Below are 25,315 nucleotides of genomic sequence, written 5' to 3'. Positions count from 1 at the left end.
ACGTTAAGCATTACTGTAATCTGATTACTTTTTCAAGTAACGAGTAACGTAAGGTATTACTGTTGCAAAAAAGTAATTAGATTACTGTTACTTTCTCATAAGCATGCTGCGCTACTGCGTTACTAAACCATGATTTTGTTTGTGAGAGTGTCTCATGACGATGACGTACATGTGTGAGATATCTGTGGTAGCAACAGGCGTGTGTAGATCAACAATGGATTGATCTACACACTCTACAAACTCGACCATGCAGAGTTTAAGGCTTGGACGTACTGACATTACTTTGAGTTTGATTCCATAAAAAGTGACAAAAATCTTAGCGTTCACTGTAAAGTCTGCGTGAAAAGAAAACTTCTCACTACAGCAAAAAAATTAAACTTCAAATCTGAGCAAGCCCCAAGCACTCTGCCATGGAAACGTGAAATTCACAGAGAAACCCCCGGATCCCCCCCACTGACATGACCGCTGCGGCACCGGGCAAACCTCCACCAGCCCCTCTCCTGCTAAACAGGTGAAAATAGATTTAAGAGCAACAGGACTTAGTGCTGTTAAATCTTTGGTTTTATTTATTTATTTTGCTGTGTTTTACTTGCACACAAAAAATATTAAATTTTATATGCTGGAATTGAATTGAATCGATATACCTTTATTAGTCCCACAAGGGGAAATTTCATGCAGAAAACAGGTTTAAATGTTAAACAAATTTCTTCCGATCAGAGGATGTTGCATAGAATTTAATTTTTGCTTGTTGCAATGTGCCTAAAGTTAAAAGATTAAAACTAATATAACAAGTTTTAAAAATAGACTTTTTCATTTGATTCAATTTTACACACACACACACACACACACACACACACACACACACACGTAGGAAAATATTTAGTATACACATCCAGGAATGCATACACTATTATATATTGTACATATATTTATTAGTTTCAGGTTGGCCATTCTTGTATTTTGCTCGTTTGTGTTGTTGTGTTTGCACATCTCTGTTGCTTGTGGGGCTCGCACACAAGAATTTCACTCGCATGTGCTGTGCCAGTGTGCCTGCTCATGTGATGTGACAATAAAAAGTGATTTGATTTGATTTGATTATATGTTGGATTATGCAGAAAAAATAGAACTGGGCTGAAAGTTCTATGGCTTTATAATGTATTCAGGTTGTGCATCGTTTTTAAAAAGCAACTAAATAATAAGTAACTAATTACTTTTGAAAATAAGTAATCAGTAAAGTAATGGGATTACTTTCTTGGAGAAGTAATCAGTAATTAGTAACTGATTGCTATTTCCAAGTAACTTGACCAACACTGGTCAGGAACTGGGAAAGTGGTGTTTTCTATTTATGTGTTGCCGTTTGGGTCCAGTGGAGGGTTATACTCTGTATTATAGCGGGAAATCAAGCCTCTGCATTGTGGCATACTGCCAACATATATGGCATTGGACTTTATCAGTCTTTGCTCAGTCTCTTGTAATTGTAATTATCACCAGACTTAGCCAGAGTCATTGTTTTATCAGGAAAAGAGATCCACATTCTGCGATTATATCTACAGAGAACACACGGCATGTTTTTCTCATTGTTTTACGATTTGGCGTCTTTCCACGTGTGACCTTGTTCCCACTATTGTGTTGCCAGTTATCAGTGCTGATACAGAGACCTGTTAGGCTATCCGAGCATCCACAGTGCGAGAGAAGGACAGAGGGACTGAGGAGAGTGACTCTGAGAAGAGAGATCTGTGGACGGCAGACGGTGAGGGAGTGGCAGGAAAGGAAGGAAGACTGGTCAGGAGGGGCAGGGCGGTGGAGAGGACGGGGAGGGTAAGGAGTGGTGGTGGAGGTGGGAGTGAAGCAGAGCAGTGACGAGGGAATCAGATTTCCTAGCGTTAAGGCTGCAGAAAGGGGAGGGGAGAGGCTGGGCCAGTTTTCCCTTCAGACCCTCTCAGACTTTAAAGGAGTTGAGAGCTGAGCTCAGCTGGACTCTGAAAGTCTGACTTCACAACCCTACTGAGGTTTCTTCTTTAGGTAAGTCTCACTCAGATACTAAATCACTTAAATCCGTTTTTGGATGAGTCATGCTTGTTTTCTTTAGCTCAGCTGGCTGCATGACTTTGCCAAAGTGATGCTTCGTAATGTTTCCTATTTCTGCGTCTGCTTCTAATTTACTGTACACGATCCTCCCTCCCCCAGCTACACTTTAGATTTAGATATAGTTTTACTGGACTGGAAAGAGCACTGGCAGTGCTTGTTCACTTAAATCTGTTACAGGGTTGTGTGCAGATGTGTGCAGAGTCCTGGGTAAATATCCCCAAAGCTTCTGGGAACATCCAGCATTATGCATTAAATACTTTTAAATTAAAACTACAAATTAGAGGCATTCACAGAGAATAAAGACCGAAGCGGCTGGCTGTCATGATTGGCCTGTTTGTTCTCAACATATCCCCCTGAGTCATGTCCTTGTGTGCTTGTGTGTCTGCATGTGGTCAGTATACTCCCTGATGAAATGACTGTGTGTGACTCACAGCCCTCAAAATAAAACATAACGTGAGCTAAGCGCAGGTTAAAAGTTTGGATTTTGAAAAAGGGTGTGTTAACCTTTCCACAGAGGAAGTGGAAGGACTCGGATGGAGCATGAAAATGTCTGCAGTGAAAGCACGAAACATACATTAGTTAATTGAGCCAATAGCTTTCGAAAATAAGCTTTGCTTTAATGCTCTTGGATTGAGAAGCAACTGCAAATACATTCCTCGCATCACTTCAAGCATACTGTGGTGAGAGCTTAGATAAACTTGCCCCGAGTGGAGGGGAGGTTTGGGAGAGAGCAGCTATAGCAACTTTGAGATGGTTTGTTTTGATGCACATTTATCAGTGAACAGCAGAGATAGAAGGAGAATGTCAGCTTTCATTGACACGCAGCATCCAGTCTGCATTGCACATCAATAAACTGACACACTGTGTCAGTTTATCTGCTCAGAATGAGACGCTGAAAGCAGCAGATCATTGCTAAAGGTCAAAGTCCCCCGCTAAAATCAAATGTACATGTTTTTCCTGTACTGTGTAGTGCTTTCTCTCCACTTACATGTTTATTTGGTGTGAGTTTCACAGCTTTATATCTATTAGCTGCAAAAATGTCTGCTAAATGTTTCTCACCTCAGTGCGCTCAAAGCATCAAATAAAAAAATACATTCAAAAATTCCTTGTTGTGAATAGTTTCACTGGGGAACTATTTTCTTTCTTCTGTCCTGTCCTGTCACTGTATAACAAGCAAGAGCCTCTCCTCTCATCATCAATGGACAGGATCTCCCTCCTGGACAGTGATACCTCTCGTGACTGTGGTTTAGTGGAAAGAAAATACTTCCTCAGTGAAACTTCACACAAGATTAGCATTTTGTTTGTTGGACTAACTGATTCCTAGAAAGAGTAATTGCACTTTTTAAACACCACACACACACACACACACACACACACACACACACTCTCCTACACCCACAAGATGGACAAACAGCACTATAAGCCAGAGGAACAACCTGTACATTTGATTTTACTATATATTATATTATTGTAAAAACTATGATTACATTATAGTTTTTATTATGTAATTTAAATATTAGCAGACATATAGGCACCTATGTTTGCAAAATAGAGATTAATTTAATTCCAAGAAACTGTTGAAATTGCAGTTCTCTTTCCTATACATCAATTATCTCATTATCTGGTGTGTTTAAACCTCTTTAGACCATCAGATAGGGAAGTTTCAAAACTGCCATCTCCTGTATCGTTACACATTGTTTTTGCTGGAGATAGAGTTGCAGAGAGTCAGTGGAGACCTCCCAGAACAAACTCTTCAGTTTAAAGTAACAGTAAAGATTTTTCCTACCATCAGTGGCTCTGAAGATTCATTGTTTATACATTCACCTAACAGGCAAAAGATTTATGGTTTGATCTTGGGAGGAGAAATAAATCCCTTTGGGGTTAAATCAGGAAGGGCATAAAAATCAGCCAAATCAAACACGCAGAGTTGCTCACTGCGGTGATCCTGCGTGAAAAAGAGACCAGCCAAGAGAAGCCCGGTTCTTCTCACCATCCAACGCACATCACTGCGTCTGGTTGTCTCAATGCCTGGTCATTATCCAGCACTGCAGCAGGGAAGTGCTGAGTAAGCTAAAGGAAAGAAGCAAAGTGAGTTTGCGTAATGATAAAAATCAGACCCAGAGAACACCTTCTGAACAAACAAAGATGGATATTATACTGTGATTATTTGCTGATTGAACTTTTGCAAAATCGGTTTAGTTTGGATTCAGGGGGAAATATTTGGAAGCACTCACTGACATCTGGTTCTTTTTAGAAACACATTTCCACTGGCATGTGTCGAGCGTAGAGATGGATCCTGAAGGTTCACGTGAGTAAAATTCTATTCGCTCACTCTGCGACGCAGAAGCTCTGACCTTTAAGCTGACTGCTAAATTCACCCCGGCTCTGATAGTGCAGTGTGTGAGAGGTTTGTGATCTTTGTGCAGGTATCCAAGATGATCCATACATTCAGGTGATGATGGCCGGGTCGACTCTGAGGAAAGTCAAGTCCCGCTCCTGGAAGAAGAATCGTTATTTTCGCCTTTTGGAGGACGGCTTGACGATCTGGTACAAGTCCAGATGGGCGGGGAGAGGCCACTCCACCTGTAAGTGCAGAAGCACACCTGTGTGTAATAACAAGTTAGCTCCTTATTCATTTATTATTCATTTGGTAAATATATCATCAGACAAGCCGCTTTCTGTATTTTATGTTGTGGGGTTAATGAACCAAAAAGAAAAACAAACAAACAAATAAAAAACTCATAAGAGGCTTTAAAGCATATGTAATTTATTGCACATAAAGCTTATGCTCATGACCGTGCTCATCTGATGGGAGAAGCTTTGTACTGAGAGGGAGACGGTACTGGAGAGGGCTGTCAAGATTATATCTTCTGCAGCATTATGACACAAACCATATCTACCCCACTGGCCCTTTCAGGGTCACATAACCCCCCTTTTTTTCTTTGCATGCTCCTTCACTGACATTTAATTTATTTTATCATTTCGTCTCGAGAAGAAAAGTTGTTGTTAGGATGGATGTTTTTAGGCTGTTTCTTGCAGACAGATCCAGGATAGCTGTTGCCCCTGTTGCTAGTCTTTATGCTAAGCTAAGCTAACCACATTTAGATTTTTATGTACACATTCAGGCCTATTCTCATTCCACACCCTGAGGCCTAGTCACTTAAACTAATGTCACCTGGTAAGTAGGGGTTTTTCTGGATAGAGGAAGTTTTTTTAATGCTAATCATGCCAGTATGCAAAGTCCCAACACAAAGACTCATTCTGAGTTAGAAAGAGCTGCTAGAGCTTCTGTTTTTAAGCTTTTGGGTTCACCTGACAACTCTGTGGTTAACAACACAAGGGTGTAAATTATGTAACTCCCCAGGCAAAACCACAGACCCACGGCAATGCAAATGAAAGTTTGTGAGGAGGTAGAGCAGGTCCATCTACTAATCGAAGCTTGTGCAAATGGGTGAATGAGGTATATTATATATATTGTATAGCTTTGAGTGCCATATAAGAATCAGTCTGTTTGCCATTTAAAGCAGTCCTAATCTTCACAGACTTAGCAGGTTGAGTCTGAGTCTGGAAATATGGACATTGCATACATGAGCATGGTGTTACTGTTCTCATCTAACTGTCAGCAACAAAGCAAATAGGCACATTTCCCAAAGAGACGTGGAGTCCTTTATAAACTGATTACCGACAGAGCCAAGCAGGCTCTAAGCAGGCCTGAGTTTTACTACATAAGAATTGATTAACAGCCATGGTGGTATTTCTTATGGCTTCGTTTGGCCTATAGTGACAATGCTGTCTGGCCAGCACAATTCAGCCACCGGCCCATCGCATATTGGCCAAATGACGGGTGCGCAGTGGTACTAAGGGCCACATCTGCCCTACAGAAGCTTGCTATAATCTATATCAAGCCCACCTCATGACATTTGGACCACATCTGGGCCAAAACTCATAAGAATACAACTGTGCTCAAAACCTTTTTTGCATGTCCCAATTTTGCAATTAGAAAAAGAAAACTTCATAACTTATTCGTTCAGATTATTCTTGCTAAACTCAGCATTTCCTGAGTGGTCATCCACACCCCACAGTCTGACTGCTGTAAACTATGTCAAACCACCTGATGACCTTTAGGCTGCATTTTGTCCACATGACATTTTGCAGCATCATATCTAAACCAGGTTGGGTAATTACTTATAAAAAACAAACTAAGAATAAGCCCCACATCTAAATTAAAGAGCTGTTTCCCCCTGATGGATGATACAGTAGATACACCATCTGACCTCCCCAATCCAAGTTTAACCATTCCAGCATTCTTTTGTTTTAAGAAGTATATTTGACAACATATAAACATTAATTTGTAGGTTTTCTTGCTATAGTGTTCTTGCTAAAACATGAGGGGTTTCCAGCAATGTTTCACAAGCTGGGTCGAAGTGCTTGGGCTCAACTAAAAGTGAGAATATTTGTTATAAAAAAAAAAGAAGCAAAGTCCCAAGAATTGTCAGTGTGGTGAACATCCGTCTGCTTTAGAAACGAGTTATTGTTTGAAACAGAATGACAGGAACTCAGCTCATCGTAGCTCAAGATCCCAAAACACACCTCAAACATATGAAATGCATCAGTGTAAACCTCAAAACACTGAGCTTCCTCCATGTGATGATCATGTTACAGTTTCGGTGACTGACTTGGAAGCGGTGCGTGAAGGACATCAGTCTGAGGTCCTGCTAAGCATTGCAGAGGAGTTCCCTGCGGAACTCTGCTTCACCTTGGTGTTTCACGGCCGCCAGGGAAATCTGGACCTCGTGGCCGAGTCCCCAGATGAGGCCCAGGCCTGGATCCAGGGTGTGCGCATGCTGATTCACAAAGCTCAAACAATGGACGAGAAGGAGAGGCTGGACCAGTATCCTTTAACTGTGGTGTTTATTCTGGTGTTGGCTGATATCAGACACACTAGCAGGCGTCTAAACAAAGCTCCAAGTAGTCTGCTTTTAACCTTTTTTTCTTTCCCTCTGCAGTTAGCAGGACATTTTTGAAGTTTAAAAACATTTACTCAGCTATATGTTAGATCTGGGTTTTCCTCAGCATGTCCTCAGGTGGGTCTGGGACTGGTTTCATAAAGCTGACAAAAACAAAGACGGGAAGATGAACTTCAAAGAAGTGAAGAAGCTGCTGAAGATGATGAATGTAGAGATGAATGAGGACCATGCTCTTCATCTCTTCACGGTAAGAGAAAGGAATCAGCGATTAGCCCCGAGCTCTGACTTCAGCTCCCTTAAAAGTCTCGTGAAGGACTCAGAGCTTTTCAAATTCAAATTCAAATTTTATTTGTCACGTACACAGTCATACACAGTACGATATGTAGTGAAATGCTTGGACAACTGCTCGTGACCCAAAGAAAACAAAAAAGGAAAAGGCTATGAATAAGGCTATGAATAAGATAGGAAATAAATATGAAAAATTTAAAAGGGTAAATTTAACTAGGAAGGAATAAAATATAAATTAAGGTTAAAAATGAAATAACTGTACAACACAAATTAGAATGAAGGGTAAATTTAACTGGGAAAGAATAAGATAAAATATATAAATTAAAGTTGAAAATAAAATAACTGTACAACAAAATACACAATACACAATATAGAACTATATAAGAATGTATGAAGAAATCTAAATATAAATAAATATATACACAATAACAGCAGCATTCTCCAGCATTTTTAGACCTGAGATGTTGATGGTGAATTTATTATTAGCTGCTGCAGTGTTTGGGTCAAGGAAGGGATTAGAAATTAATATATCATAGGTAGGGGTGCAACGATACTCGTATCGATATTGAACCGTTCGATACAGTGCTTTCGGTTCAGTACGCATATGTATCGAACAATACAAAATTTGTAATTTATTTTATCAACTTTCCTTCTGACGATGATGTCTGCGTTGAGCGCTCAGTGAATCTGCGTTCGACTACTCCGCCTAGGCTGCACTGTCGAGCGCAGATCCACTGAGCGTTCAACACAGACAGCATCGTCAGAAGGAAGAGCGCAGGGCAAGCTAGCGAGACAGAAGTTAAGCTCTCCTTGCAACATGGACCTCCCCCACCCTCATTCAGATCTGGCGTTTGGAATTATTTTGGTTTTCATGTGAGGTATGACCCTGAAGGTAAGCGCGTCATGGACTAAAGTAAAACAGTATGTTGGATGTGCCACGCAATGCTCAATTACATGGGTGGGAACTAGTGTGTTAGCGCAGTTAGCTCGTTAACGTGTTGGCTGTCTAGCCCCATGCAGGGGTAGCTCGTTAACGGAGATTTGCCTTGTTGTGGCGTTAACGTCATTTCAACGAGATTAACGCTGACAGCACTGGTGGGAACACAACGAATATGACTGCACATTTACGCCGACATCATCCTAGTGCAAAGACAAGTGGAAGCAGACAAAAACAACAAGCATGCATGCTACAAACTTTACCCGAGTCATTTAGATAGCCGTTAGCACATGATTCTCCTTATGGGGACCTGATATGTTTAATATTGTGGCTAGCTCAGACAAGGAGGAGACGGAGGTATCGTTTGGTCTTGCTTCCCGTGAGCTAGCCAGGGAGCACAGCCGTTTATCGACATCTGCAGAAGAACACTGCCGCTAGCTAAGTGCTCAGCGCGGCAACCGCACAGCAACAACAACAACAACACACAGGGCGCCCTCTGACCCCGGAAGGACACACCGTCGCAGCGAGAGGGCGTCACCCGTCACTATGGCAACATAAACAAAACATAACTGTACAAACAGAACCCCGAACAGCCCTGACCCGCTACAATATGCTGCTGAGAATATAGCCCAGAAGAAGCGTATAGTATAGCTTTTATTTTGGAAAGAGCCATTTCTCTGTAATAAACTCTCTTTTCCAAAGATGAGTGATTCCTCAATCAGATAGAGGTGTTACCGCGCCAGATCCGCGGCCCCGAACCGTAGTAAGGAAACCTCTGGCAGTTACTTGAAGGTTCCGTAACTGACTTGTAGCCGGCAACAGCTTACTATACAGGTCAACTTCGCTAGCAAAAAGATCGAAGGAGGCGTAGGAAACTGCTTCACCGAACTTTATTTCTTCTCTAAGGCACGAACACCGCGTACAGTGGGCTGAAACAGTTTACTCACAGCGAGCATCGCCGACACAACTCTGGCTGTCGAGGGAGTTATTATATTCCTTTTATTTATTTTCTTTTTGTCTCTTCTGTAGCTAACCGTTACTTTTTCCCCTTCTCCGCTCTCTCTCTTCACACACACACACACACACACACCAGGCAGTCCCGCTACACACATCCGGAATACATTTCCCATCAGGCTTCATCCTTAAAGGGCCATGCCTGTAACACAGGGCTCGCAAAATCGCTAGCCCGACGTCCCGGGGCTAGCGATTTTTCCAGTCGGGCTACCAAAATCTATCTCTGCCCTGCCCGTCGGACAATCATAGGAAGGAAAAATATATGTCAATGCTTTTGCATTATTTCGGAAATGTAGCTGGGTAATTATGTCATTGGCATCGGTGAGCCACTGTCAATATGTGACATATTGAAATCGCGTTTGAATTTGCGCTTGTTTTTTGCTTTCACTTTGCAAATGTCCAGGTGCCTTCTTTTGGCACACCGGCCGGTCACGACCGGCGGGGGAAAAGTCACTCGGGTCAGAACATGGGGTGCCACCATCATCCCACTTCTGACACCAATGTGGCGAGCTCAGACAACGAGAAGACGGAGGTGTCGTTTGGTCTTGCTTCCCGTGAGCTAGCCAGGGAGCACAGCCGTTTATTGACATCTGCAGAAGAACACTGCCGCTAGCTAACTGCTCAGCGCAGCAACCGCACAGCAACAACAACAACAACACACAGGGCGCCCTCTGACCCCGGAAGGACACACCGTCGCAGCGAGAGGGCGTCACCCGTCACTATGGCAACATAAACAAAACATAACTGTACAAACAGAACCCCGAACAGCCCTGACCCGCTACAATATGCTGCTGAGAATATAGCCCAGAAGAAGCGTATAGTATAGCTTTTATTTTGGAAAGAGCCATTTCTCTGTAATAAACTCTCTTTTCCAAAGATGAGTGATTCCTCAATCAGATAGAGGTGTTACCGCGCCAGATCCGCGGCCCCGAACCGTAGTAAGGAAACCTCTGGCAGTTACTTGAAGGTTCCGTAACTGACTTGTAGCCGGCAACAGCTTACTATACAGGTCAACTTCGCTAGCAAAAAGATCGAAGGAGGCGTAGGAAACTGCTTCACCGAACTTTATTTCTTCTCTAAGGCACGAACACCGCGTACAGTGGGCTGAAACAGTTTACTCACAGCGAGCATCGCCGACACAACTCTGGCTGTCGAGGGAGTTATTATATTCCTTTTATTTATTTTCTTTTTGTCTCTTCTGTAGCTAACCGTTACTTTTTCCCCTTCTCCGCTCTCTCTCTTCACACACACACACACACACACACACACACACACACACACACACACACACACACACCAGGCAGTCCCGCTACACACATCCGGAATACATTTCCCATCAGGCTTCATCCTTAAAGGGCCATGCCTGTAACACAGGGCTCGCAAAATCGCTAGCCCGACGTCCCGGGGCTAGCGATTTTTCCAGTCGGGCTACCAAAATCTATCTCTGCCCTGCCCGTCGGACAATCATAGGAAGGAAAAATATATGTCAATGCTTTTGCATTATTTCGGAAATGTAGCTGGGTAATTATGTCATTGGCATCGGTGAGCCACTGTCGATATGTGACATATTGAAATCGCGTTTGAATTTGCGCTTGTTTTTTGCTTTCACTTTGCAAATGTCCAGGTGCCTTCTTTTGGCACACCGGCCGGTCACGACCGGCGGGGGAAAAGTCACTCGGGTCAGAACATGGGGTGCCACCATCATCCCACTTCTGACACCAATGTGGCGAGCTCAGACAACGAGAAGACGGAGGTGTCGTTTGGTCTTGCTTCCCGTGAGCTAGCCAGGGAGCACAGCCATTTATTGACATCTGCAGAAGAACACTGCCGCTAGCTAAGTGCTCAGCGCGGCAACCGCACAGCAACAACAACAACAACACACAGGGCGCCCTCTGACCCCGGAAGGACACACCGTCGCAGCGAGAGGGCGTCACCCGTCACTATGGCAACATAAACAAAACATAACTACAAACAGAACCCCGAACAGCCCTGACCCGCTACATAGCCCCCACCTAAGGGGTCAGTCGTCCCCGACGACCCCATTACCCCACACAAAGTCCTGCAAATGTTCAGGTGCCTTCTTTTGGTGCACCGGCCGGTCGCGACCGGCGGGGGAAAAGTCACTCGGAACAGAACATGGGGTGCCACCATCATCCCACTTCTGACACCAGTGTGGCGAGCTCAGACAACGAGAAGACGGAGGTGTCGTTTGGTCTTGCTTCCCGTGAGCTAGCCAGGGAGCACAGCCGTTTATTGACATCTGCAGAAGAACACTGCCGCTAGCTAAGTGCTCAGCGCGGCAACCGCACAGCAACAACAACAACACAGGGCGCCCTCTGACCCCGGAAGGACACACCGTCGCAGCGAGAGGGCGTCACCCGTCACTATGGCAACATAAACAAAACATAACTGTACAAACAGAACCCCGAACAGCCCTGACCCGCTACATAGCCCCCCACCTAAGGGGTCAGTCGTCCCCGACGACCCCATTGCCCCACACAAAGTCCTGCAAATGTCCAGGTGCATTCTTTTGGCGCACCGGCCGGTCACGACCGGCGGGGGAAAAGTCACTCGGGTCAGAACATGGGGTGCCACCATCATCCCACTTCTGACACCAGTGTGGCGAGCTCAGACAACGAGAAGACGGAGGTGTCGTTTGGTCTTGCTTCCCGTGAGCTAGCCAGGGAGCACAGCCGTTTATTGACATCTGCAGAAGAACACTGCCGCTAGCTAACTGCTCAGCGCAGCAACCGCACAGCAACAACAACACACAGGGCGCCCTCTGACCCCGGAAGGACACACCGTCGCAGCGAGAGGGCGTCACCCGTCACTATGGCAACATAAACAAAACATAACTGTACAAACAGAACCCCGAACAGCCCTGACCCGCTACAATATGCTGCTGAGAATATAGCCCAGAAGAAGCGTATAGTATAGCTTTTATTTTGGAAAGAGCCATTTCTCTGTAATAAACTCTCTTTTCCAAAGATGAGTGATTCCTCAATCAGATACAGGGCTTGCAAAATCGCTAGCCCTAGCGATTTTTCCAGTCGGGCTACCAAAATCTATCATAGGAAGGAAAAATATATGTCAATGCTTTTGCATTCTTTCGGAAATGTAGCTGGGTAATTATGTCATTGGCATCGGTGAGCCACTGTCAATATGTGACATATTGAAATCGCGTTTGAATTTGCGCTTGTTTTTTGCTTTCACTTTGCAATCAAGCGAACTGTGTATAGAGAGCGACAGCACTGATTGGTGAGTGATGATAATTTGCGCACCAATTCCTCTGACATCGTCTTATCAATCGTTAGCTTACTATGCAAACATGACAAGTGAAATCTCCCGCAGCAAGCTTAAACATGTGAGAGGTTGATCGCGCAGAGAATTGCTGACCGTTATATGTGTGTGTGTGTGTGTGTGTGTGTGTGTGTGTGTGTGTGTGTGTGTGTGTGTGTGTGTGTGTGTGTGTAAAAAAGCAGCAGGATATATATTTTAGTTCTGCTGAGCCAAATAAGACAGCAGGGTGAAGAAGTGACAGCCAAAGAAAAGCTTACCACAAAACGGAAAAGTTATGACAAATCAGACTATAAGGCAAAAAGAAAGTGCAGCTTTATGGTTTCATGGACAAAAGAATTTCTGTGGCTGCAATATGACGAGCTAAATAACCAGGGCTGCACATAAGTGGTCCGCAGGTGCGCATTCGCTGTCAAAAAAAAAACACCAAAAAAAAAAACCACGCACAAGATATGAAGTTGCAACGCGTGTTTGCGTACATAAGATTTTCTGGAGGAGGACAGACATTTGTTTAAAACTCTTAAAGATGTCGAAGAAGCTCCTTTAAGCAATTACTTTGGTGTTCCTCCACCTCCAAACAAATGTCAGAAGGAGTCCGAACCACAAAAGAAGCGCGTATTCTCGGAAAAGTGGTTGCAGGAGGTGAGCTGGCTTCAAACAAATGATGAACGCACAGAGATGTGGTGCGGAATGTGCCGTGAAAATCCCACGCTAGCGGACAAAAACTGCTTTTGGACGCAAACGCGCGTTGCAACTTCTTATCTGGTGCGCGTCTTTTATGTTGACAGCGAATGCGCACATGCGGACCACTTATGTGCACCCGTGTAAATAACATAATGTTCCACCGGGTGTGTTGTTGGTTTTCTCTCGATTTCTGAGTCGACAAGCGCCTTTGTTACTGGGACCAGTCATTTTAAGAAAGGCCCCCATTAGAACCCATGAGAAATGCAAGAAACGCATTATTGCTCAGTCTGCAATATCTTTCCCAGAACAAACACCAATTGCAAATAACATACTAAAAATAAACCTGAAAAATCTGTTTAGAACAGCTACTATGTTGCAAAGAGTGAACTACCACTGGCACAATTTAGCAGTCTTTGCAAACTTCAAAAAGCAAATGCCCTCGATCTTGGTTCCACTTGTCTCTTACCTGTGACTTCAGTGGAAATTTCAAAGTCAGGATCTGACACAGACTGATTCATGTCCTACACAGTTCTTACAGAAATCTCTGTTCAATTAGAACCAAGTATTTGAGTTGATGATTGTAATTTTTATACAATGTTGTAATTTGTTTTTCAACAATTTTTTTGATTAATGTTTTGTTTCCTTTACAATTTTATACTTTAATGTATAATATTGTAAAGGAAACAAAACAGGAAACAAAACATCAATCAAAAAATTGCTCTCTTTTTTATTCGGGCTACTTACATTTATTTTGGGCTACCAAAAACTGAAGAGTCCCTGCCTGAAGGGCTACCAGGGATTTTGAAATTTTGAGAGCCCTGAGATATGAGAGGAAGCTTAACTCCCTCCCGATTCTGCCCCCTCTCCCCTCTCTCCTCCACGGTCTCACTGAACTCTGTCACACACACACAAACACACACACTCTCTGACTCACTCACTGGCCTGCACCAGTTACCAGTCACTTTGTGGAGCATTGGACTGCCATTACCTCATAAGACTTTGTTGTTACACTTTCTCTTACCGTACACTACTAAATCTCCATTTGCACTATTTGCCTACTTGCACTACTCTGCCTGGTTTACACTCAATGTCACTTACCCATTATATTGTATATTATATAGCTTTCTTGTTATATGTAAAATTGTATTTATTTAAATTTTTACTTTTTAATTATTTTACTTGCATTTTTTAATCACTTTTATATTTAAATATATTTAAATGTTCATTTGCTATTTATCTAGGGATTGAAGAGTAACGCAATTTCTATTCTCCGTATGTCCTGTACATGTGGCAGAATCGACAAATAAAGTTGACTTTGATATATTTATTTTTTTAATTACTTTTGTTTCAGCAACATTAAATTTAAAAACTGTACTTTTGAGTTAAAATATATATTTATAATTTTAATAAATGACAAATTAAAAAGGCATGAACATTTTTTTTGTATCGAAAAAATATCGAATCGTGACACCAAAGTATCAAACCGAACCGAACCGTGAATTTTGTGTATCGTTGCACCCCTAATCATAGGTACAGCTCAGCTCAGTTTGCTAAACTTACAAAATTACAAAACATTATACAAAAAATATGACTATTAGAAGAAAATAAACTCTAAATATACAACAAGTAAGAGACTTTTTCTTTTTTCTCCTCAGATGGCTGATAAGTCAGAGAGCGGCTCTTTGGAAATCGAGCAGTTTGTCTTTTTCTATAAGATGCTGACGCAGAGGGATGAAGTGTGGAAGGTGTTCCAGGACTACTCTGAAGATGGAGAGAAGCTGATGTTGGAGGAGCTGCAGAGCTTCCTGAGTGTGGAGCAGCACGAGGGAGAGCAGAGCGCTCAGCACGCCCAGGAGCTCATCGAACGCTACGAGCCGTCTGAGACAGGTAACAAGGTAACACACTGCACCCTCATCTAGAGACCTGCACCCGAGGAAGCGCAGGACTGTTGCACAAATGCTATGAAATACAGCCACACCTGTTTTCTATAGTAACAGGAACACACACAAGCTGTTTTAGTGTATTTATTGTAAATAAAACCAGAGAAAGCTAATGTGGTATTGACCCAGTTCAAGGAGATATAGGTTACTGCATTATTATTATTATTATTATTATTAAGGTGCTTTATATTGTAAGATAAAGACTCACAGTAATACAGAGAAAACTCCAACAATCAAACAACCTCCCATGAGCAAGCACTTGGTGACAGTGGGAAGGAAAAACTCCCATTTAACTCGAAGAAACCTCCAGCAGAACCAGGCTTGGGAAGGGGTGGCAGTCGGGGTCGATGGGATACTAAGATAAGAAAATAATTTTTAAAAAGAAGAAAATAATATGAAATCATAAGAAAATTGATATAAAAAGGAAGCTAATGTCGACACTCTGCTGTTTGCAGATGGGTTTAACGTCACGCTGAGTGCAAACCAAAAAGATGCTTCAAACAAGATTTATTCTTGCTTGATTCTGAAGAAAAGTTTCCCTGTCTTTATCTCTGTGCAGCCAAGAAGCAAGGCGCCATGTCCTTAGATGGCTTCCAGATGTACCTGTGCTCCCAGGAGGGCTCCATATTCAAACCCGAGCATCAGGACCTTTACCAGGACATGAGTCAGCCGCTCAGCCACTACTTCATCTCCTCTTCACACAACACCTACTTACTGGAGGACCAGCTACGGGGACAGAGCAGTTTGGAGGCCTACATTCAGTGAGGGCAACCCAGACACACACAACTTCATACACTTGTCACAAAGTGGTAAATTAGCTAAATAGACTAAAACAGTTTTTCTGTATTAGGCTGTGAACCTTTTTTATTTTTGTTTATTGTAACCTTTTAATGTGGGAACGTGTTGAACCTGACTCATTGCAGCCCTGTTGGCTGTGTGGTGATGACAGGTTAAGAGTTAAAAGAACTGTGTGTGTGTGCAGGGCTCTGAAGAGAGGCTGTCGTTGTGTAGAAGTGGACTGCTGGGACGGCTATGATGGGGATCCTGTTGTGTATCATGGTCACACTTTGACTTCAAAAATCCTCTTTAAGGACGTCATTTCAACGCTTAAAGAATACGCCTTCAGGGTGAGCAGCTTATGAAGCACTGCTTCACCTAACTGTACCTGTTTTTTGTTTTTTTGTTTTTTATCTCTACTGTTTTTTTTAGCTTTGCAGCCCACTGATCAATAAGCAATTTCCCACTTACTGTTACTATGCTGTACACAAGCCCCTCTTTGCACAATTTCCAGTGAAACTAAGAGATCAGGTTACTGTGCTTTTCTTATTGTCCAGCACATTTGGGAGTCTTTCCTTCTAATGAAGCCATTAATGAACACTAATTAAATTCCACTAACCCCTAATGTATTTGACTGGGCTGTGCGAACCTCAGTCCAACACAAAAACAATTAGATAAATTCAAAACAGTCTCTGCTGGCAGTAATAGAAACAATGTGTTTATTTCTGCAGATATAATTTACAGGACTGTGTTTGTGTGCCCAGAAAAGTGTAAAGCTCACATTCAGTTAGTAACTTTCCCTGCCGCTGGAATCCAATGTTCTCCTACTGAGTGACCCACATGGAAAACAACCAGGAATTTCTAATGTGTCTCTGCTTGATCCTGCTCAAACTTTCCTACAGAGCTTCATAGGAAGATGTGATGAGGAATCTGTTTTGGAGGAATGTGGAAACTTATGCTCAACAGTGCAAAGACATTTGCCACTTGGCAAAACAGTCTCTTGTTCGTTGTAACTATATTGCATCTTATATGTTTGGTAGGCGTCCGAGTTCCCTGTCATCCTGTCGATTGAGAATCACTGCAGTGTGGAACAGCAGACGGTCATGGCCCAGTACCTGAGACAGATCCTGGGGGACATGCTGCAGACCACCCTGCTGGATGGACAGGTCCCTCAGCAGCTCCCATCTCCACAGGTCAGAATCTGTCAGTTAAACCATGAGAATGTTTATCATTTAATAGTCATATTAAACTCAAGGGTTCAGTCATTTACCAGACACGTAAGAGGATAGTTAAACTCTAACATAGTGACCTCTGAGAAAGGAAAGATAAAGATTTGAGGCCAGATTGACAGAATGAACAAGTCCAGGAATGCAGGATTTGTTTCAGAAGCAATAGATATCGAATTCAAAGCTCGAGGCTCCAAAATCCTGGACCTAGAACTGAACTGGTAATCTTGCATTTATAAAATGTCAAATACTTCTCTGCTTCCTAGATCACATGGTCACAAGTATTTACAATAATTCTGTTCCTGCTTCATGTTTTTATCTTTGCAGTCTATCAGAATAGTTTTGCATGATTCACAGTTAAAAAAATAATGCATATGTGTCTTACACTGGGCCTCAGTGCCCTCAGCTCTCAGTTCTTCTGTCTGAAAAAAGGTGGATCAACCCCCCCCCATAAACCTCTAAAAAAAACCCATAAATTTCCATCCTGGAAATTACTCAGAAATCGTACTCAGTATAAAGAACTCAAACATTTTAAGGATCCTGTCATGGTCGTTGTAATATTTGTTTCTTTTGTTATGCTCATTTTGCTGTTTCCCTTCACCATCTACATTCCCTGATCTATGTCTTTTAGTTACTTCTTGTTCCATGTTGAAAGATACTTCTGTCTTGTTCTTGCCTTTGTCATTTCCGCTCCTTTCTCGATTGTCTGTTCTGCTATCATCATTTCCACCTCCCAGCCAGTGCTCTTTTAACATTCAGGCTGTGGTTGAATAATCTGTTTTTCTGAGGAGAGTAGGCTGTGAAGTAATGTGGAAAGTACTGGCATGGCAGCCTTTATAAAAGCTGTCAATAGTCCAAATACTCTCGGAGCAGCAGTGCTACTAGGGATGGAAATTCATAAGAATTTAGTGATTCCAATTCCATTATCATTACATTATATCGAAATCACTTTTTGATTCTCATTGGCTCTTCTTTGAGAGTCATCATCGCTATTCACTAAGCAGCATATTAAAGAGATTGTGATCATTTTGTGGAACAAAAATAAATGTCCATGTCTATGCTGCGGACTGCTCTAGCATTTTCCTCCTCTGGCACATGAACTAAAATCAGCTGATTGTAGTACAAGTACCCACATAGCAAAATTGGTATGGCCTGGATCTGCCCACACAATGTGCTTACATATGGCCCGCATACCGCAAAGAATGACGGCCCAGATCTGGGTTGCCAGAGGTGGCCCACACACGGACCAGCACAAGGCCAGTTGCAGACACACTGGTGTGCTGGCCCAGAACAGTTTCACCTCTGGCCCCAGATATCAGCCTAATGTGTACCTTAATCAAGCCACGTAATAACAACATGTGCCAGAACATAATAGTGCAAAAGTAACATGATGAAACTCTGTTCAGACAGTGAATGGACTGACTCTTTTATAGCACTTTTCTTCTCTCCCGGGTCACTCAAAGTGCTCTATACAACATGCCACATTCACCCAATCACACACTTTCTCTAAACTGAGTGCTTCCTAACTACATTCATACACAGACATGCAGACTGGAGGAGCCAGAGATCGAACAACCAAACTTCCAATCAGTAGGTGACCTGCTCTACCTCCTGAGCTTCAGCCACCCAATGGTAAACATGAGTAAACTCTCACTAGGTTTTGGATAAAGTGTACACTCACAAACCTGTCAAATCTGCATTTGAAACGTTGGCTACCATAACAGTATAGTATTGCAACATGGCATTTGGATCTTCTAACTAAAATAGGAAAATAGGAACATAAATATTGCCATCATTTCAGATTGCACTTGAATTTTGAAGGGATTGGGTGAATGAGGCATGTTGTATACAGTGCTTTGAGTACTCCGGGAGAGTAGAAAAGTGCTATATGAGAATCACTCCATAGCTGAAATCACAGGTTTAAAACCGCAAGCATTGCTTCTTTTCTTTCAGCGGTGACTTTTATATTAAGCTAGCATTTTGCATTTTTTAAAGGAAATTTTTCAGTTTTGGTGATTTTTTTTTTTAATTTTTTTTTTTTATATAAACCTTAACTCGTTTAGCAGTTATGCTACACTTAGCCAAGAGGTATGAAATGTTTTTGGACAACACCCTGATGATTTAACCGGAGGAAAAACCTGATGACTATTAAAAATTCAGTAACTTTTTAAAGATTAATGGTCAGCCTGTGTCTTATTATCCATCTCACACACAGACTGAAAGTACTTGTATAACTCTTCTCCATTAAAGCACTCAGGACAATCAATGCTAACTTAAAGTAATGGCTGTGAAAAATCCCACTGAGGTTTTAGCCACTTAAAAGGGGGCACATTGATGCATTTACAATAAAGTACAAGAATATGGAACACCTTTATTAGAAGTGTGTGTATGAAAAAAACTGAAATTTAGTCTTCAGTCACTTTGTCCTTTTTATTGTACCCACATTCTAACGGCAGATCCAAGTGGCATCTATGGATATGGCTGTGTAACTATGTTAAAATAAGATAATCATTTAAACACTTAAATTTAAAGAAAAAGACAGTGGATAAGTGGACATGCTCCCATATGTCTTCATTACAGGAACTGAAGGGCAAGATTTTGCTAAAAGCCAAGAAGATTGGTGGCCTAGAAGAATATGTCGATGAAACCTGTACAGATGAAGTGAGTGATGAGGAAGAGATGGCCAACTGTGATGCTGAGATGGCTTCGACAGAAGATTCACCTGACAAGGTAGATGGATGCAGTAACTACTTTCTCTCTCTGTTTCCATAGTTCATATCAAAGTGGGAATTAAAACAGATAGAGAGCAGAAAAAGGGAACCATATAGATAGTAAGACGAGGCAGGATTGGATGGTGCTTGATAGTAAAGGAAGGCAGGAAACTTGGCTGGGATTCAAGAGACACTGAGGCGAGACAAGAGTTGATGGGAGATAGTGTAAGAGAAACAGGAAACCGATATTTCAGGCCAATACAAGATGCACTTAAGTGAGACACAATTTCCAGGCTTCTCAGCCTGCACTTTGAAGTGAAGGAACTATATTATCTTCAAAGTAGTGCTTAAGATGTGCTAATTTTTACACTTAAAGTTTACTAATGGGTCAACCATGGTGGCAGTGAGAGAATAACTGGAATTGTTTGTGGCTTAAATAAATCCATTAATCCATAAGAGTCAATGAGAAAGAGACCAAAATGTAAGAAATCCTAATCATGTTATTCACATTTTTCAAAGCTGATATATTCTGCTCATAGTTTTAAGAGGGAGTTTTTCTTTCTGACTGTAACCAAGTGCTTGCTCATAGGGAATCGCCTGATTGTTGAGGTTTTCTCTCTGTTATTGTAGGGTCTTTACAACATAAAGCATCTTGAGGCAACTGTTGTTCTGATGTGGTGCTATATAAATCGAATAAAACTTCTAGCTCTTTGTTCCTATGTTAGACTCTACAGTCCATCAACTGTCACAAACATATTGTTTTTGTTCCTTTCCCTTGAAGCCACAAGGAGGTTAGAGCCTTTATTCTGATTGGCTGCCCCTCCTGAGATGATCATTTTAGAAATATCTTGCCTCTCTCTCTCTGACATCACAAAGGCCAAGAATAGAAAAACTATGTGAAACCAAGTCACAGAGTTTACTTACACACACTGAAACAGTGTCCATGTTTAACACGAGCATCCACATACACATGTTAGATAATAAGAAAAAGCAGTTTATTATTCTGTATCCTCCTGGTCATATAGATGAAAAGCTGGTAAAGAAACGAAACGTAGCTAAACCTATACTCTACATATACTACATATACAACTAAAATAATGTCAAAATAGGGCTGTAAATAAATAGTAGTTAGCCAGTAATTTGTCCAGTACCCTCGTGAAATTGAAAAGACTTTATGAAAAGTCTGGGTGTAAATGCAATAAACACTGGACCTACCACATAGAGTCACAAATGCCATGTCTTAAATAAAAATGTATATTTATTTTAAATAAAATTGAAAATTCTTCAGTTTTTAGGCGACCACTTTTTTCTGGCAAACACAAATGGATATTAAATAAATAATTTATATACTTACTGTACTGATTCAAATGCACTAGACTGACTGATAAGGGCGGTTAGGGCGTCACCTTTAATTACCTGGCATGTTTGAATGTTTAAAGTGATGTTTTGAGCTTTGTTGACTGATTATATATTTTTATGCTGCAGAAGTCTAAAGCAAAATCCAAAATGTCCAGGGAGCTGTCAGACCTGGTGGTTTACTGCAAGAGCGTGCATTTCGACGGCTTTGAACACGCCCATTCACACGCCAAATGCTACGAGATCTCCTCATTCTCTGAATCCAAGGCCAAGAAGCTCGCTAAGGAAGCAGGTAGACGAAGGAGTAGTATATTCCTCAGATAATAAATGAGCTGTTAAACGATTGTGACGTGTCATACAAGTGTATTACAATATTTGAAACTGTATCTGACTTAAAGGTGGAGAAGTAGGTAGAGTTATCTATGCTGTAGAAATCTATTGCATTTGTTCTCTTCACACATTTTCTCAGGGACGGACTTTGTGCAGTACAACACACGGCAGCTGAGCAGGACTTACCCCAGCGGCCTCAGGACAGACTCATCCAATTACAACCCCCAGGACATGTGGAGCGTGGGCTGTCAGATAGGTGAGGACAAGCTCGCCCTCTGCTGGTGCAAAATCTGAACTCACCGCCAGTGCAAAACCGGTGTATCCATTAGGGTTAAGTACGACCTCCTTATTTTACACAGTGTAAGAACGCCTGAATGATATTGATCAGAAATGCTGTTACAAAAAAGCAGCAGCATTATCTGGGCTTTTCTTCCTGTAGGCGAGTATAATATTTGCTAGTCACCATATGTGTGATGTTTTTTGGTTTAGTGCATCCAGAAAATTGCATTACTGATAGTTTAGAAGTCCAAACAAGAGGAAGGTTTTTGCACTGGTGTCAGCACACGTACTAAAAGTAATTGGTAGGAAGTCATTTCTGTAATGCTTGACCATTCTGTCAAATATTCAGGTTATGTTATTTGTATCTGCAGGTGGATTTGGTAAATGAGTACTAGTTATATATATTTCAAATTTCTGTCAGATGAAAAACTTTGGCTTCCTCGTCACAGTTTCAGGGTTTTCTTTTATCATGCTGGAAATAATGTGTTTAAGGTCTTGATGTATTGTTGAGTTTGAGGCGAGGCGTCTGTCATGCATCCGTCCTATAGTACTGGTCAGAATTTAATCAAACTTGGATACACACACTGATCACTAATGGGTCTTCAACTAAACTATACTCAAGGTCAGCATCACATTTGTCGTTCTACCGGCAGTAATGTGTGAATTGTGATGAATGGTGAATCGGATGAGCTCGCACATTACCGATGTTCTGGTATTTAAGTTGTTGAGAACCGAAGAGAGAGTACCTTTCAGTTTAACTTTTTTGCGATTTCCTGCCTCTTTGGAGCTAAAGGAAGCCACCCAATCACATGACACATCATTGGAAAGGTCATCCTCTATTGAGCACATCAGGATTGAGTAGGCTAGCTCAAATAAGTCCAACGATATAGACCAAAAACAAATGTAAATTACATAGGACATAAATGAATAGGCTGGTTCTCAGGAGGATATACAGCATGAGTTCTTGTGAATTTGTTCACAAATTCCACTGTATCTTCTGCTAAAGGAAGTAACAAAGGGAAGGACTGGAGTATCTTGCAGCATGTGACACTCGAGGCTATGGAGAGGCCCAACACACAGAGACCGACACGCTTTTATGGCAGTTCAATTAGACTCTTTTTCTTTCCACTTCATTGTTTGCACACACACTGCTTTTACAGCTCATGCATTTATTATTGTGTAATATTATATTAGGAAGTAATTATCCTTGTGGACATCCTCAGTGCCACACCATGTTTATTTTTAGATGGGTTAGAGCTAAGAGCTGGGTATCTAACATCATCAAGGTCGCTAAAGAGGCTTGACAGGACAGATGGTTCCTGTAACAAGTGCTCACACTGATGGTATCTGCTTAGGATGAAAGCTCGTCTCCTGCAGCCCTTTTCACATTAACTCTGACAGCTCTACAGACTCTGGGAAATTATCCTAGATTGCCATTCAGTAAAAAAAAAAAAAGTTAATCAAATTATTGTCTGCCTCTTTCCCAAAGTGGCTTTGAATTTCCAGACAGCCGGTCTGGAAATGGATCTAAATGATGGGTTGTTCAGGCAGAATGGCTGCTGTGGCTACGTCATAAAGCCCGATTTCATGAGAGATGGGAACACTCAGTTCAGTCCAGATAAACCTGAGGAGCGGGAAGGGTACAAACCACTCCGCCTATCCATACAGGTATAGAGCTCTATGAAAATCTGTTTATTTTACCTCCAGTGTGGAAATCTGAGATGTGGTGTGAGAGGTAAAGTACGCTAAAATGGTTTGCATCTTTATCAGGTGATCAGCGGGCAACAACTGCCAAAGGTGAACCAGAAAGAAGGCTCTATTGTTGACCCGCTGGTGCGAGTGGAGATCTACGGAGTACCACAGGACCAGGCAAAGGATGAGACCAGCCACATTAACAACAATGGTGACTGAGTATTCAACACTTAGACCACTCAGTGGACAAATTTTGGGTATAAAGTCGATCCCAGTTGGTTATATTCACTCCTCTGCTGCCCTCCTCCTGCAGGGTTTAACCCCGTGTGGAATGAAACTCTAGATTTCACCATCCACACCCCTGAGCTGGCGCTGGTTTGCTTTGTGGTGGAAGACCATGACAAAGCATCAAGGAACGACTTCATTGGACAGTACACTCTGCCCTTCATGTGCATCCAACCAGGTGAGCAGAGCATGGAGAGCTCCAGTGTTACCTCTTAGTACAAGAAGACTGCATCACACAAACTAACTAGCCTTGCTCTCCTCATGATATTTCAAACCTTTTGGGGTGTCCCAGGCCATGGGTGATGTCATCATCAACAATAAGCCTGTAAAACTGTAAAAAATAGTCCAAAGTTTAAGCCCTCCTTCTTTGCATTTCATATTTTCCGAAACCACTCAATGCACTGGATTCTTGGTAAGCAGATTCTGGCCCCCACGCCGTGTAATGGACACTGTTGGGCTTTTTGTCTCCAATATTCAGAAGCTCTTTTTCTAGCATTAAAAAGTGCCTTGAGACTTGTTTTGAAATTCTTCTTTTTTCCAGGATATCGTCACATACATCTGCTGTCTAAGGATGGAACAGCTATCCCGCCCTCATCGCTCTTTGTTAACATCAGCATTTCTGAGCTCACATGAAGAACAACGAGAAACCAGATGTGGTCACAAGGACGACATGGAGCAGTACTTCGATCTGCCAACGCTACATAAGACTGTCAAAATGAACCACAGGGAACAGATCATCTCAGAAATCAGCATTATTGAATTTGAGTTTTCAACAGTGACAAAGTGGAGTGCATCTCTTTTAAACCAATCTATAATTTTTAACCACGGAATAAGATAAACTAGGCCATGCAGTACTATTTATTTAGGTTTTTAAGTCCAATATATGCAACTTTACATTCCAGAAATTGTAAAAAAATATTTTAAATGATGGATGTGAAAGTAAGACAAAAGACTGCAGCATGTAGAGAATGTCAAAATATCTGTAACAGTACTGAAAGGTTAGATGTGGGGAAAAAAGACAAATCTCAGTATTAAAAATCCAGAAATATACTCACAACTTTGCATGAATGACTTATTTCTAATGAATGAATGAATGTTCTACAAGGCCATGTTGTGTATAATGTAAATATGTCTTTGTATGTGATTTTTTTGAGTGGTTAAAAACCTGTGCGTGAAATTCAGTTGTTCAGAAACATTTGTGGCTTGTTAATTTTTTTCCCCAACCTTGTTTCTAGAAATTTGGGGAACGTCTTAAAATGTAAATTAAACAGAACACAAACACTTGCAAACAGTTGTTTATCCATCCCAGCTGGGACAGGGCGAGAGGTGGGGAACACCCCGGACAGGTTGGCAGTCTGTCACATGGAGACAGACAACCATTCACACATATGACCTATTCAGAGTCAGCTGTTATCCCAACATACATGTCCTTCGACTCCAGAGT

At 41.8% G+C, this 25,315-nt stretch overlaps 2 protein-coding genes across 2 annotated transcripts in view; both read left to right on the top strand.

Annotated features, from left to right (window-relative positions):
* Window positions 1-1,289: 1,289 nt before the first annotated feature.
* On the top strand, window positions 1,290-24,928 carry plcd4b (phospholipase C, delta 4b). Its single transcript, XM_082508605.1, has 16 exons — window positions 1,290-2,022; window positions 4,343-4,396; window positions 4,515-4,673; window positions 6,751-6,979; window positions 7,173-7,302; window positions 14,931-15,162; window positions 15,775-15,976; window positions 16,198-16,342; window positions 17,033-17,185; window positions 19,799-19,948; window positions 21,415-21,577; window positions 21,755-21,871; window positions 23,384-23,562; window positions 23,665-23,797; window positions 23,900-24,049; window positions 24,413-24,928. Exons 2-16 carry the CDS (start codon window positions 4,378-4,380, stop codon window positions 24,502-24,504), a joined length of 2,253 nt encoding a protein of 750 aa, XP_082364731.1. The 5' UTR covers window positions 1,290-2,022; window positions 4,343-4,377; the 3' UTR covers window positions 24,505-24,928.
* LOC309691066 (tensin-1-like) overlaps window positions 8,133-25,315 on the top strand; it is a 243,244-nt gene continuing 226,061 nt past the window's right edge. The window contains exon 1 of the mRNA XM_082508584.1: window positions 8,133-8,235. Coding sequence (XP_082364710.1) covers window positions 8,224-8,235 — 12 coding nt within the window. The 5' untranslated portion in view covers window positions 8,133-8,223. The remainder of the gene's footprint in view (window positions 8,236-25,315) is intronic.

This window comes from Aulonocara stuartgranti (assembly GCF_965226115.1).
Source record: "Aulonocara stuartgranti genome assembly, chromosome: 16".
Lineage (NCBI taxonomy): Eukaryota > Metazoa > Chordata > Actinopteri > Cichliformes > Cichlidae > Aulonocara > Aulonocara stuartgranti.
The sequence above is the reverse complement of the archived record's forward strand: the minus strand, read 5'-3'. Positions and strand labels throughout refer to the sequence as shown.

What these genes read in the sequence shown, in the direction of transcription:
- plcd4b (XM_082508605.1), top strand. An exon ending in ATGCTCTTCATCTCTTCACG is followed by an intron (nt 7,303 to 14,930) that starts GTAAGAGAAAGG and finishes TTTTCTCCTCAG; the next exon opens with ATGGCTGATAAGTCAGAGAG. An exon ending in AGCAGCTCCCATCTCCACAG is followed by an intron (nt 17,186 to 19,798) that starts GTCAGAATCTGT and finishes TCTTCATTACAG; the next exon opens with GAACTGAAGGGCAAGATTTT.